This window comes from Sinocyclocheilus grahami, unplaced genomic scaffold, assembly GCF_001515645.1.
Source record: "Sinocyclocheilus grahami isolate Dianchi unplaced genomic scaffold, SAMN03320097.WGS_v1.1 scaffold1659.1, whole genome shotgun sequence".
NCBI classification, from domain to species: domain Eukaryota; kingdom Metazoa; phylum Chordata; class Actinopteri; order Cypriniformes; family Cyprinidae; genus Sinocyclocheilus; species Sinocyclocheilus grahami.
Window position 1 is genome coordinate 127,649 of NW_015506838.1, and position 13,551 is coordinate 141,199.

At 38.8% G+C, this 13,551-nt stretch overlaps 1 protein-coding gene and 1 long non-coding RNA gene across 2 annotated transcripts in view; both read left to right on the forward strand.

Moving 5' to 3' along the window:
• Positions 1 to 6,559: 6,559 nt before the first annotated feature.
• On the forward strand, positions 6,560 to 7,420 carry LOC107571841 (uncharacterized). Its single transcript, XR_001607242.1, has 3 exons — positions 6,560 to 6,843; positions 6,926 to 7,030; positions 7,166 to 7,420. It is a non-coding gene; the product is annotated as an uncharacterized lncRNA (long non-coding RNA).
• Positions 7,421 to 11,119: 3,699 nt separating this feature from the next.
• LOC107571840 (myosin heavy chain, fast skeletal muscle-like) overlaps positions 11,120 to 13,551 on the forward strand; it is a gene marked incomplete at its 5' end in the record, with an annotated part of 7,108 nt that continues 4,676 nt past the window's right edge. Inside the window, 3 exons of the mRNA XM_016258230.1 lie at positions 11,120 to 11,148; positions 11,234 to 11,324; positions 11,433 to 11,771. Coding sequence (XP_016113716.1) covers positions 11,120 to 11,148; positions 11,234 to 11,324; positions 11,433 to 11,771 — 459 coding nt within the window. The remainder of the gene's footprint in view (positions 11,149 to 11,233; positions 11,325 to 11,432; positions 11,772 to 13,551) is intronic.

Here is a 13,551-nt window from a genome sequence, read left to right on the forward strand (position 1 = left end):
TTGTAATCACACCACATCTGTCCTAAGTGCATGAAGTCAAATATGAAGAGTCGAACCACAAAATACTTTACTTGCCTTGAATGTAGTTTTTGCATTGTTGATCCAGGATGTAGGGAAGTATTTTAGTACAATTGTGAAAGACTGTCTTCATGAAAGTAATATAGTCAAGTCAGAATACAAGCAACTAAAAAATTTTTTTGGTAGGCTATGAAAGTTGCAGAGCAGACAATAGTCTGGAGCAGTGTCCATTCTGACAGCAAATTTTGACTTAGTTTCAGTCAAAAGATTTAGAGTGAGAAATAGAGACAATCCCTGGTTTAATGACTCCATATCGTCACTTATATATATAAAAAAAGAGATATTGCATGGGCTAAAGCAAAGAAAACTAATAATGATATGGACTGTGGATTAATTACAGAACAATAAGAAATAATTGTACAAAATTAGTAAAAAGCTCTAAATGTGATCATTATTTAAATATGATAAATGAGAATATTAATGATCCGTCTCATTTTTGGAAACTAACCATATTAGTTTCTGGTCAATAAACCTCTACCAATCTACCTGATTATTTTAAATTAAATGAGTGTATAATTAAAGATAGAGAGAATATAGTAAATGCTTTTAATAGCCACTTTATTTCTGTGGGAGTAACCCACGACTATAGCAATTTAAGGAAACAAGAAAACGTCTCTGTTACGTATGGTAACCCTCGTTCCCTGAAGGAGGGAACGGAGACGTCACGTCGGATGACCAATGCACATTGGCATGCGATTATTGCATCCAGCTGCTGCTGATCACAGCGTGAGTATAAGTAGGCAGCAGATGCAGTGCATATTCAGGTTTTCGCTGAGGAGCCAAGCCGGTGACCCGGCCGCTCAGCGGTGGTACAGGAGCTGTGGCGACGGGACGTGACGTCTCTGTTCCCTCCTTCAGGGAACGAGGGTTACCATACGTAACCGAGACGTTCCCTTTCAGTCGGTCACTCCTGACGTCACGTCGGATGACCGATGTAATTGGGATCCTACCAAAAGGCACAGCTACTGCCCCTTCCAGTGTCCTGTGGAAGCCACCTGCGCCCCTATTTTTTGGCGCAGGCCAGGGCCTGCACAAGAGGACCAGCTACTGCTACAATGGCACTACCCACTGAGTAAGACTGGATAAAACTGGGAAAACGTACCCGTTCCACTTGGACCAGGGACGTTACAGAAGCTCGAACCTTCCCGAAGGAGGTTTCGGAAGCAAGAAACATATGGACATCCCTTAGGTGCATATGGAAGAATGGAGGTGATTGAACCCTCTTGGAATGGCAGAAGTCTGCCGGGGAAACACAGGCTCAAGGTTATACCGTGGACTTTACACATATGAGATCCACTTGGGTCTTATATATGGAACCCAGCCTTCTACCGGTTCTCGAGGATTCAGCGAGTGAAGGCCTGGTGCCGGACGCTCCGCCACGTCTGGCTGCCGAGGGGACGGAGGAACTCAACAGGGTCTACTGTATGGACTTGTAGGATGTTTGGAGGTTTTTTCATCCTTCTGTAGGAAACTTTTTCCTTGTCGAAGCAGAAAACCAGGAGACGTTGGGATATCTTTCATACAGAAGTCACTCTTTATTGAGGACTCGCTGTGCGTCGCTGCAGTCATCCAAGTCTGACTATAGCTCAGCACAGTAGAGTTTATATACATTTTGAGGGGGCGGGATTCATTCAGTATGTGTGGCGACAATCTGAACAAAGCATGCAAATGCAATACAGGAATCAGCCCATTACCGGAATTTCTCCAGCCCTGATCTCATCAGCATAACAGTGTCATTCAAATGCATAGGTGCTAATCCAATCAGCATAACTACTCAAAGACTGGGGCAGAGGCACCAAGAGCCCTTACAAACGAAAGGTGACTTTCTCAGTAATTTGGCTAATTTGACTAACAATAAGAGAAACCGGAACAGACAGGAACCTCTTGCTACACTTTGTTTAAGATAATCATTTGTCTGATGTAATTTACCTTAAATGCTAAATACAATGTACTTCACCTTAGTTTTTCATGTGATGCTATGTCAGAATATAGTATCAGCATATTTTAAACAGATTCTTAAATTTGTAATCCAACAGACTCTCTGGAGTGGTTTTGCAAGCCGACCCGAAGCCGGGGCCCCTCAGTGCTTCTACCCATTAGAGGTGAGAACACAGGAGGATCCGGCTCCACACGAAGGCTATAAAATCTGGCGAACGTGTTAGGGGTCGCCCAGCCCGCAGCTCTACACATATCCGCCAGCGAGGTGCCATGAGCCAGCGCCCAGGAGGATGCAACATTTCTAGTTGAGTGAGCTCGCAACGTCGTCTATAAAAAGATGCACCCGAAATTGCTCTTTTAGGGGGAAAAGCTCTTTTAGCATACTGAGGCACACAGGGGAGATGATCATCTGCAACACAAATAGGGGGTAGTGCAGCCTGATGTGTGCAACCCACTCGACACGGGAAACCACCACCGCTGAAGCGCCGTACCGCCAACACGAAGAGCTCCCAAGAGCACGCTGAACTCGTTCAGTCTTCTTCTTTCAGTAGAGTAGTCAAGAGCAGAACGATGTGATCGCTCGGCTCCAAAGCGAAAAGTTGAATATGCGCTGCATCTGCTGCCTACTTATACTCACGCTGTGATAAGCAGCAGCTGGATGCAATAATCGCATGCCAATGTGCATTGGCTCGTTTAGTTTACACTCGAAGTAGATTGGTCCCTCTAAGCGAGATCCCAATGACGTCGGGAGTGACCAACTGAAAGGGAACAAGGAAATTACTTCATGTTGTACTAGCTGTTTAGTTTTACTACCATTTTAGCTACACAAGTTCATAAAGTTCTACCAAATTTGGATATTAAAAAATCAACAGGGTCTGATCAAATAGAACCTTTTTTTTGTTAATTTCTGCAGATCTTATAACAGAGCCCATCAATTCTATTTTTAACTTGAGTTTAACTTAAAATGTTATTCCTCATGCATGGAAATTAGCACAGGTTCTCCCTTTATTAAAAGGTGGTGACCCATCAGTTTTGGATAACTATCGGCCAATTAGAAGGTTGTCTGTGTTGGCAAAAGTATTTGGATCTTTTGTTAATGATCGAGTGAAACGGTTCTTATCTGAAAATAAAGTTTTAAATTAATTTCAATCAGGTTTTAGATCGGGTCATAGTACTATTACAGTAGCTATGCTGGTTACAAATGATATTGTTAAATGTTTGGATAGTAAACAACATTGTGCAGCATTATTTGTAGATCTCTCTAAAGCATTTGACTCTGTAGATCATAAACTTTTATTACAGAGGCTAAGTTGTATACCCAGTAAAATCAGCAGTGTAATATTTGCAGTGTTAAAAGTTATTAATTCCCAAAGAGTTGAATTAACAATCTACAGTGTTAAACAGTACTCATGTTCAGTGCTGTTATATGGTGTAATTTCACTTTTACACTGAAAGTGCGGAATGAAAAACCTGCCGAATTGTCTGGACTCCGCTCTTCAATGACTGCTGTTTTGCAAAGCGACGATGCCATTTTTTCTTCAAGCGATCGAGACGGTAAGTTGGATTGCTTTTGTCAGGTTTAGTGTTAAGTACGTGTTCCTGAGCTTCAGAGATGTAACGTTAAGTTAAAGAAGAGTGTGAAAGTTTCTCATGCTGGTTCGATTTCCTGAAAAAAGGTGATTACGTGTAAAATAACTTTTTGGAATGTGCTTACAATTTATGTTATATATGCTTTTAGCTTCTTTAATTTTTGTTCGTTCGTTGACAGATCCTCTCGCCTCCATTCCCGCTGAGGCCTGGTTTTACTATGAGTCACATTTGGGCGGTTTTCTACTCAAATGAGAGAATTCATCAAATGGTAAATTTATATTTATTTTTGAAAGCATTGAGTGTGGCATTTCACTGTTTCCATGATTTTAAAACGGTAACAGTGGGACTGTTAAACATTACTAGCTAACAATTTCATTTTTGTGACGCATAACACCGTGTTGAAGTGTCTGTCGCCGCTGCAAACGAGCAGTCTCTCTGCGGACAGAGCTGGCATAACGCGGAACATTTACCAGTCATTTGATTGATGTTATCTAATGCAAAACTCTGAAATTAGAGTGCATTAAGAAAAATTCCATTCGCCATAGGCTTAAGTGTGAACTGCATTACAAATGCGCTACTAAGTTTTTCTTATGACAATTACATTTATGACGGTAAGTTGGATTGCTTTTCTCTTTATTAAAGTACACGGGGAAAACAGTTTTTTTGATAATTCTACTCAAAATAGGATTGGTTGTTAACACGTTTAGAAATTACTAACTGTGCGTGTTTTTGTCAGGTTTAGTGTTAAGTACGTGTTCCTGAGCTTCAGAGATGTAACGTTAAGTTAAAGAAGAGTGTGAAAGTTTCTCATGCTGGTTCGATTTCCTGAAAAAAGGTGATTACGTGTAAAATAACTTTTTGGAATGTGCTTACAATTTATGTTATATATGCTTTTAGCTTCTTTAATTTTTGTTCGTTCGTTGACAGATCCTCTCGCCTCCATTCCCGCTGAGGCCTGGTTTTACTATGAGTCACATTTGGGCGGGTACGTGTTCCTGAGCTTCAGAGATGTAACGTTAAGTTAAAGAAGAGTGTGAAAGTTTCTCATGCTGGTTCGATTTCCTGAAAAAGGTGATTACGTGTAAAATAACTTTTTGGAATGTGCTTACAATTTATGTTATATATGCTTTTAGCTTCTTTAATTTTTGTTCGTTCGTTGACAGATCCTCTCGCCTCCATTCCCGCTGAGGCCTGGTTTTACTATGAGTCACATTTGGGCGGTTTTCTACTCAAATGAGAGAATTCATCAAATGGTAAATTTATATTTATTTTTGAAAGCATTGAGTGTGGCATTTCACTGTTTCCATGATTTTAAAACGGTAACAGTGGGACTGTTAAACATTACTAGCTAACAATTTCATTTTTGTGACGCATAACACCGTGTTGAAGTGTCTGTCGCCGCTGCAAACGAGCAGTCTCTCTGCGGACAGAGCTGGCATAACGCGGAACATTTACCAGTCATTTGATTGATGTTATCTAATGCAAAACTCTGAAATTAGAGTGCATTAAGAAAAATTCCATTCGCCATAGGCTTAAGTGTGAACTGCATTACAAATGCGCTACTAAGTTTTTCTTATGACAATTACATTTATGCAAGCATCATGAAAGTGAGTTAAATGTATGTTAAACTGTAAATCCGTCAGTCTTTCAATTTCCGTCAGTGCCCACTGGCAGAGAATGCAGGTACTTTAGCTTGAAACAAGTCTTTATCAATTCATATGGCATGCTATTTTTGGTTTTAAAATGTCCTAAATATTTCCAGATATACAAAGTTTTAATGGAGAAATATGTCTGAATCTATCTGTATTTTCTTTTCACATTATAAAATATTAATAGTAAGGTAAATTCTTAACACGTGTTAATTTATTCTAATGTAGTACCTTGTTCATTTTAACATGCCTTATTACTTAAATTGATGTCACTTAATTAATTATACAAATGTATTTAATAATCAGATTAAATAAATACTTAAATTGTTTCAGGCCTCCATGTGAATATTGCACAATGTTTCATTTAATTGACCCTAGAATGAAGGATGTAAATAAAAATAAGTTTACGATTTGACACCTGTATTATAGACAGTTCTCAGCATACTCAAAATTAGGGGTAATCACTATTATTTTACCATATTTACAGTCCTAATATACATTTAAATTACTGAAATAAGTGTTTGTTTATTTTTTCCTTTTTCAATAGAATTGGCCCAGACTTCTGATGTGTCAAGTGAAGGAAGCTCCTCTCATAAGATTGCAAACTGGGAGTCTGATGACACTGAGTGTGAGTGATGGAAGCCCTTAGGAGCAGAATGCTGAAGACTTGTGAGTTTGTGTCATTTATATGTTATTCTATGTGCAGTACGAATTTAAAACGCACAAATGAATATGAAAAATTTAAGTTTAACTGGGCAGGCACACAATATCAGCTTATGTTCACACCTGGAATTTACTAATTATTAATTTAAGATATCATACTGCAAAAAGATAAATGGTTAGTTGACCCAAAAATGAAAAATTGTCATTATTTCTCACTCTCTGTCATTCCAAACTGGCAAGACTTGCATTCATTTTCAAAACACAAATGAAGACATTTTAAATGAGAAAATGTCCTTCCATCGACAATCTACACAACTACCACTTTGATACTTCAAGAAGTTCATAAAGAAATCATACAACTAATCCAAATGAATCGAGCGGTTTAGTCCAAATTTTCTGAAGAGACTCGATCGCTTTACAATGAACAGAATTAAAAAAAAATTTCACATTTAAACATTGATCAGGGAACATAAACAGAAAAACAGAAAATTTGGACTAAACCACGATACGTATGGATTAGATCTCTTTATGAAGTTTATGAAGTATCAAAGTCTTAGTTGTGTGGACCATCATTCAAGGGACAGAAATCTTATATTCTATTAAAATATCTTCAGTTGGGTTTCAAAGATAACAAAAGTCTTGGCTTGGTAAACTATGATGAAATAAAAAATTGAACTAAGCCTGTAATAAAAGAATGTGGCCATATGCGTCACCCAAGATGCGTGCTAATGCCAGGTGTGAACAGAGCCACTGTGTGACTACACAATCAGCTTAGCAGAATGGTTTCTGAGAGAGATATTGTTGTCATTAATTGTTTTTTTTCTTTTTCAAGAAGCCAAGTTCCTGGCTTCTCCCAAGACATTCAAGCACCCAAATGACCTCGGAATCAGCTGAAAAGGAGGATGAAAGTCTAAGAATGTCTAAGGTTAGACTATATTTCAGAATAATATTATCTATATTCTGTGTTCATGCATTTTTTTGCTAAAGTTATCATATCGGTTATTTAGAATGGGACAGCGATATTGCATCAATTGGTCTCCTACTTCATTTGATTCCACCATCACCACAAGGCTGCAAGGGATCCTATCAAGCTGAAAAACATCTTCAAAAAGGTACATTTGGACATTTCTGTCAGTGCCTATTGTCTGCCTCAAAATATTGCCAGATGGGTTGTATATGAAAGACTAATGTAAATAAAATCAGTTGGAGAGCTGACCTTGAGTGTTATTTTTGTCTTTGATCTGCAGGCACCAACAAGAAGAACAGCTTGATTGCAAAGAAGAGACCACACAACCATACCTGCTCACTGATGGGACAACGAGGAACATCATTCATGGATGCTACACAACTGTCAAATCTTGTCATATTTGTTCATGTCTAGATAAATTTGATGATTTTGTGTTTTATTAACTATTTTATGTTTCTGTGCAATACTTAATGAATGTGACTGACTAATTAACCTCTACACATCTAATATATGCTTCAAAGTTGCCACTTTGCCCATTTGTTAAATAAATGTTGAAATTTATACATCTGTCTGAAGACTCTTCATTTTATGTCTAATCTTGTACATTAACACCATACAATAGCATTTGTTTTGTTTGCACTGAAAATAATACTTTATTAACCCCCTGGGGTCGACAGTTCCGGCAGCGGAACGTTTTGCAGATTTGAATGTTGACAGCGAAAAGAACTAAAATGCTCCTTCATACTTGATCGTACATATAAGAGTAATACAGCATTTCAATCTGTAAAGGGTCTACTTTTATTTGTGTACACTCACAATATCAACAAAACATTGTGCTTTTGCTAAATAAAGAAAATATAGAGTGAGCAGTCTCATTCTCCGCGCATGTCTGTTTGAAACGCGTCACTAAAATGAACTGAAACTCAGCGAATATAGTTTATAAAATTCTTATAGAACTGAATACACCACTCTTGCCTTCACCTGCATCTCTCACAGAAAGGGGACGCTCGTTCAGTTTTCAACTCCACTTTGAATCTTAGAGTAAGTGGGAATTCACTATTTTACAGATGTTACTTTCTTTTGATTTATTTGCTGTATGGTACACTATATGTGGTAATTGTGTTCTTTGTTTCGATAAATTAGTACTAGTATCAGTGAACATCATAATAATGTTAATAATGTAGTTTGTGTAAACAGCATGCTTGCTTTTTTTATTTCAGATGTGAGAATAACAGTGCAAAAGAACCTGTTGCAAAGAGAGCCAAAGCAACGCAGCCCACTCACTCATGGAAAACAGAGACTGATGTTGACATGTTCCACAAGCTCTGAGATTCCTGCCCCGCACAAGAGCCTGGACCACAGCTAAGACCATGTGATGCACACATTCCCAAAATGATGTGATAGTTATATATATTCTAAATAAACTACAAACAAAAAATATACATTTATTTTTTTCCTCACATTCTTTCTTGCAGCAATTCCCTCTCAGTCACACACCTGACAGCTCATTATGCAGGCCTTTGTCTTCTCAGGTGTGAATCACAGCATTATTCATGATCATTCACGCCTCCTCGCATATACCTTTTCTACACAAAAAGTGTCTTAGAAAATTGAAATCAATATATTGTTTTCTGTGAATGAGTAAGATGATTTTCACATAATTTTGAAGCAAAAACTCTAGACTTCAAGATCAAGTTCTAAAACGTCTTGTGATCAAATGTTCTGTATGTGTTTTATGGCCTTATTTCAGTGACTTTAAAATTTTAGTTTTTCACTAAGCACACATAAACGTTGTTTTCTCAAAAACACAATCACATGCTGCTCATATATTATTGTAGCCCGGTTTGTGCTGGATTACAGTGTTATTAAACTTGAGACATTCAAATGTTTGTAAGCAACTGAAAAAAAAGCACAAATAACAGGGCATGTTAAAACTTTTCAAGGCCCCAAAACACTCTCGGACCCCAGAGGGTTAATAAAGTCTGTATGGTGCCCTGGTGGCCTGTATACAATAGCCAGTACAAACGACACAGTGGATTTATCATTAACACTTGTTTCTCTGGACAATGTTATATGAAGCACCATTACTTCAAACGAGTTATACTTGAAGCCCGCCTTCTGAGAAATACTGAAAACATTGTTATAAATTGAAGCAACACCTCCCCCTTTACCTTTTGGACGCGGCTCATGTTTATAACAGTAATCTTGAGGTGTAGACTCATTTAAAATAATGTAATCATCAGGTTTTAGCCAGGTTTCTGTCAAACAGAGCACATCTAGTTTATGATCAGTGATCATATCATTTACAAAAAGTGCTTTTGTAGAAAGGCCAATTGTCTATGAAACCTATGGTATTCTGTGGGCACCACTTAGACATCCAGCCATTGAGTGACGACAGTCTGCCATGTATCTCATCACCACGGTAAGCAGGGAGGGGACCAGAGCATAATTACAGTGTCTGAAATCTTACTTGCAAGTTTACACACCTCTTTAAATGTTATTGTTAGTGATCTCTGACTGGTGAGCATGAATAACAAACTTACTGTATTTACGTTTAGCATTAGCCAGCACTTTTAAATTTGCCAAGATGTCAGGCGCTCTGGCTCCTGGTAAACATTGGACTATGGTGGCTGGTGTCTCCATTTTCACGTTCCGTACAATAGAATCACCAATAACTAGAGCACTTTGATCAGGTTTCTCAGCGGGTGCGTCACTGAGTGGGGAGAACCTGTTTGGTGTTTTGATCGGTGTTTGGACCCGCGACTTTGTCGCCTCACAGTCACCCAGTTGCCCTGCTGCGGAGGCTGTTACCGGAACCGAACAATGTACAGAACTCCTTGAGCTAGTCGCATCCAAAGCCGTATCTAGAGCCCTCACATTCTTACTGTCCTCAATTAAAGTTTGGATGTGTGTCTCTAATTCTGAAACCTTCTCTGTCAGTCTAACTATTTCCCTGCATTTATCACATGTGAATCCCTCGTCGCCGACAGAGAGAGATAAACTATACATGTGGCAAGCGGTGCAAACAACAATAGCAGGAGAAGAAGCCATTACTCACCATGATTGATGAATGATTCTTACTTACCACAGTTGTTTGATGAACTTGTGAAAAAAAAAAAAAAAGGAGCAAGAGAAAAAAAGAAAAGAAAAAAGCAATAGGCACAGATGGAAAAGTTAATGACAAGCTAACGAATGCTAACGCGCTACAGATGCGCTACACTCGCAGTTTTAGAACAACAGTGAACGATCCAAATTAATCAGATTAGGCTGATAGATATTATCAGAAGTATGGTGGGAATTAAGTTATATTTTATCACTTTAAACAACAGAAAGAAATAGAGATTTTACAGAAAAAACAGAGCTACACGAAGCTACAATCACAAACCAGCAGCACTGCAAACAAGAAGCAGGAATAATACGGTCCAACAGCCAAAGGAACCTGAACCTGAAATTTCTGAAGAGTTCAGAGGCTGAAAAAATGGCAGCAATGATGGAGAACTATAAGAACATGAAAGAAGATTTAACAAAAGGCATTAGCTAAAAAGAAGGAGCTTGAAGAGAAAATTGTGTCACATTAATTTTCTGTAAAGCTGCTTTGAAAAGATGTGTATTGTGAAAAGCGCTATACAAATACATTTGAATTTAATTGAATTCTTCAGGAGAAAAAAAATCAATGTTTCCATTTAGGTGAAAAACCCGACGGAGGAGATGACCTCTCAGGATGAGAGCATTGCCAAGCTGACCAAAGAGAAGAAAGCCCTCCAAGAGGCACACCAGCAGACTCTTGATGACCTTCAGGCAGAGGAAGACAAAGTCAACACTCTGACAAATCCAAGACTAAGCTTGAGCAGCAAGTGGATGATGTAAGATGTTTGGCATAGGAATAAGACCATGAATCAATAAGAAATCAAATGTATTGCTCTATACCAGATTTTAATGCTCCAGTTTCTGTAACAATAGCTTGAGGGCTCATTGGAGCAAGAGAAGAAGCTCCGTATAGACCTTGAAAGAGTCAAGAGGAAGCTTGAGGGTGTGTCACGGACAGTGTTAAAGGATCCATGTGCAAAGGCAGTCCGTCTCTTTATTGAAGACACAAAACAAGGCAGTCCGTCATACAATGACACAGAACTGTGTCATTGTATGAGGATGTAATGCAGTCAACATGGGACTGCATGGGACTGCATTACATCCTGCAACACCTCGACAGACCTGGGAATTACGCAATGATCCTATTTGTGGACTTCACGATGAGAAGATCAAAAAGTGAGTGGCCATCAGATTTTGAACTTTACACAGTTACACAAAATAAGTGTTTGGCACATTTTACAAAACTATACTTTAAAAACAGGAAGGACTTTGAAATAAGTCAACTTCTCAGCAAGATTGAGGATGAACAGACTTTGGGAGCACAGCTTCAGAAGAAGATCAAAGAACTTCAGGTAACACTAACCCTAATCTTTCTGATGTGTAATGGTGAAGTAGATAGCTGCATAGCTGGAAAAATCCATATTACAAATATCAATAAAGAAGTCTTTTTTTTCATTTAGGCCCGTATCGAGGAGCTGGAAGAGGAAATTGAGGCAGAGCGATCTGCTCGTGCCAAAGTGGAGAAGCAGAGAGCTGATCTCTCCAGGGAACTTGAAGAGATCAGTGAGAGGCTTGAGGAAGCTGGTGGTGCCACTGCTGCTCAGATTGAGATGAACAAGAAGCGTGAAGCCGAATTCCAGAAGATGCGTCGTGATCTGGAAGAGTCTACCTTGCAGCATGAAGCTACAGCTGCAGCTCTCCGAAAGAAGCAGGCAGACAGTGTGGCTGAACTCGGAGAACAGATCGACAACCTCCAGCGGGTCAAGCAGAAGCTGGAGCCAGCTGAGGAAATTCAACCTGCCACAGGAGCTGCTTAAACAGTTCTACTCTGCTATCATTGAGTCTGTCCTGTGTTCATCCATAACTGTCTGGTTTGGTTCAGCTACCAAATCAGACATCAAGAGACTACAACGGACAGTCAGGACTGCTGAGAGGATTATTGGTGCCCCTCTGCCCAGCCTCCAAGATCTTTACATCTCCAGAGTGAGGAAAAGGGCTAAATAAATCACCTTGGACCCCTCACACCCAGCCCACTCTCTCTTCGAACTGTTGCCTTCTGGTCGGCGCTACAGAGCACTGACCACCAGAACAGCAATGCACAAGAACAGTTTTTTCCCACAGGCTATATTCAGTCTTAACAATTAATCTTTCATAATTATACATCGTCCATCACAACTAACATAGTATATTTATATTAAACTGCACACTTTGTAAATAACATATCTGCACACTAATAAACATATCTGTACATGTATCTAAACAATTGCATTTTTCCCTATACTTCTATTTCTGTATATAGTACATTATTACATTTTTCTATTTTTTATTATATTAGTTTTATATTACATCCCTACTGTGTTATTCCTATGTATGTCTACACTATCATGTATGTCTGCACTATGTTTGTACTTTCTTCTACACTGGAAGCTCCTGTCGTCAAGTCAAATTCCTTGTGTGTGTAAACATACTTGGTAATAAATCTCTTCTGATTCTGAACTGGATGAACCACAAATCAACCGAAGATGGTCTGGTTCCGAGGACTCCCGTCTTGGAGAGAGCTTGTGCGGCTGGGTTCACTGGAAGCAGCCACAGGACACAGAGAACACTAAGACGAGCACCGCACACTAAGCAAGACAAGACATGGTAAGATCTCTGATAGTATTGACATGAAGGGCGAAACAATACCGTATGCATGACACACAATAATCCGACAGAGAACAGTAAGCCCAACCAATAGAGTGACTAATAGATCAGAGTGGGAACAGGTGTCCTCGCAAAGCAGCACGAATGCTGATTGTGACGACAAACAGGTGGAGAAGCGAACTAGAATGAGCATGGGCATGCCTGAGTGTGTGTGTGTGTTCATGACAGTGTATGTATGTGTGTGTGAAATCCCATGTGTGTGAGAGAGAAACAGAGAAGCAAACCCAGCTCATGACAGGGTGATCTGAAACTGGACCTGGAGAATGAAAAACAGCAATCAGATGAGAAGATCAAAAAGTGAGTGGTCATCAGATTTTGAACTTTCCACAATGACATGATCCAAACCATTGTATAGGTGGTAGACTGTTTAAAAATCCAAAATATGCTGCCTTATCGGCCAAGAATGCTCTGGACCATGCGTAAGGAAAACAATTACAGTTACACATGAAAATACAATAAAGAATAGTGAAATGCGGTAAACAAATTCAAACAAATTCATGGAAACATAAAAAATTCTTCTGGTTTCATAGTTTATATCTCACAATGGTGTGACGAGGTCTAGAACAGTAGTGCCGTTAAACATGTGGATAAAAGCAAGATATCTAGCAATTTTAGGTATACTTACCAGGGCTTGGTCTGGTGTGTGAAAGAGTTAGAACAAGCATTTGTGTATGTGTTGTTAGGGTATATTAAATTGACTTACTGTCACTATAAAGATTTGTATGTTTATATTCATTTCAAAGTATTTATGAACACTGTTAACGAATCTGACTCTTAGTGACATTCAATGCAATATTTTATTAAAATATAAAAGAAAATCATGCTCGACACCTTAGTAAATAACTAAAGACTAAAACTAATATTTAAGCTAAACAA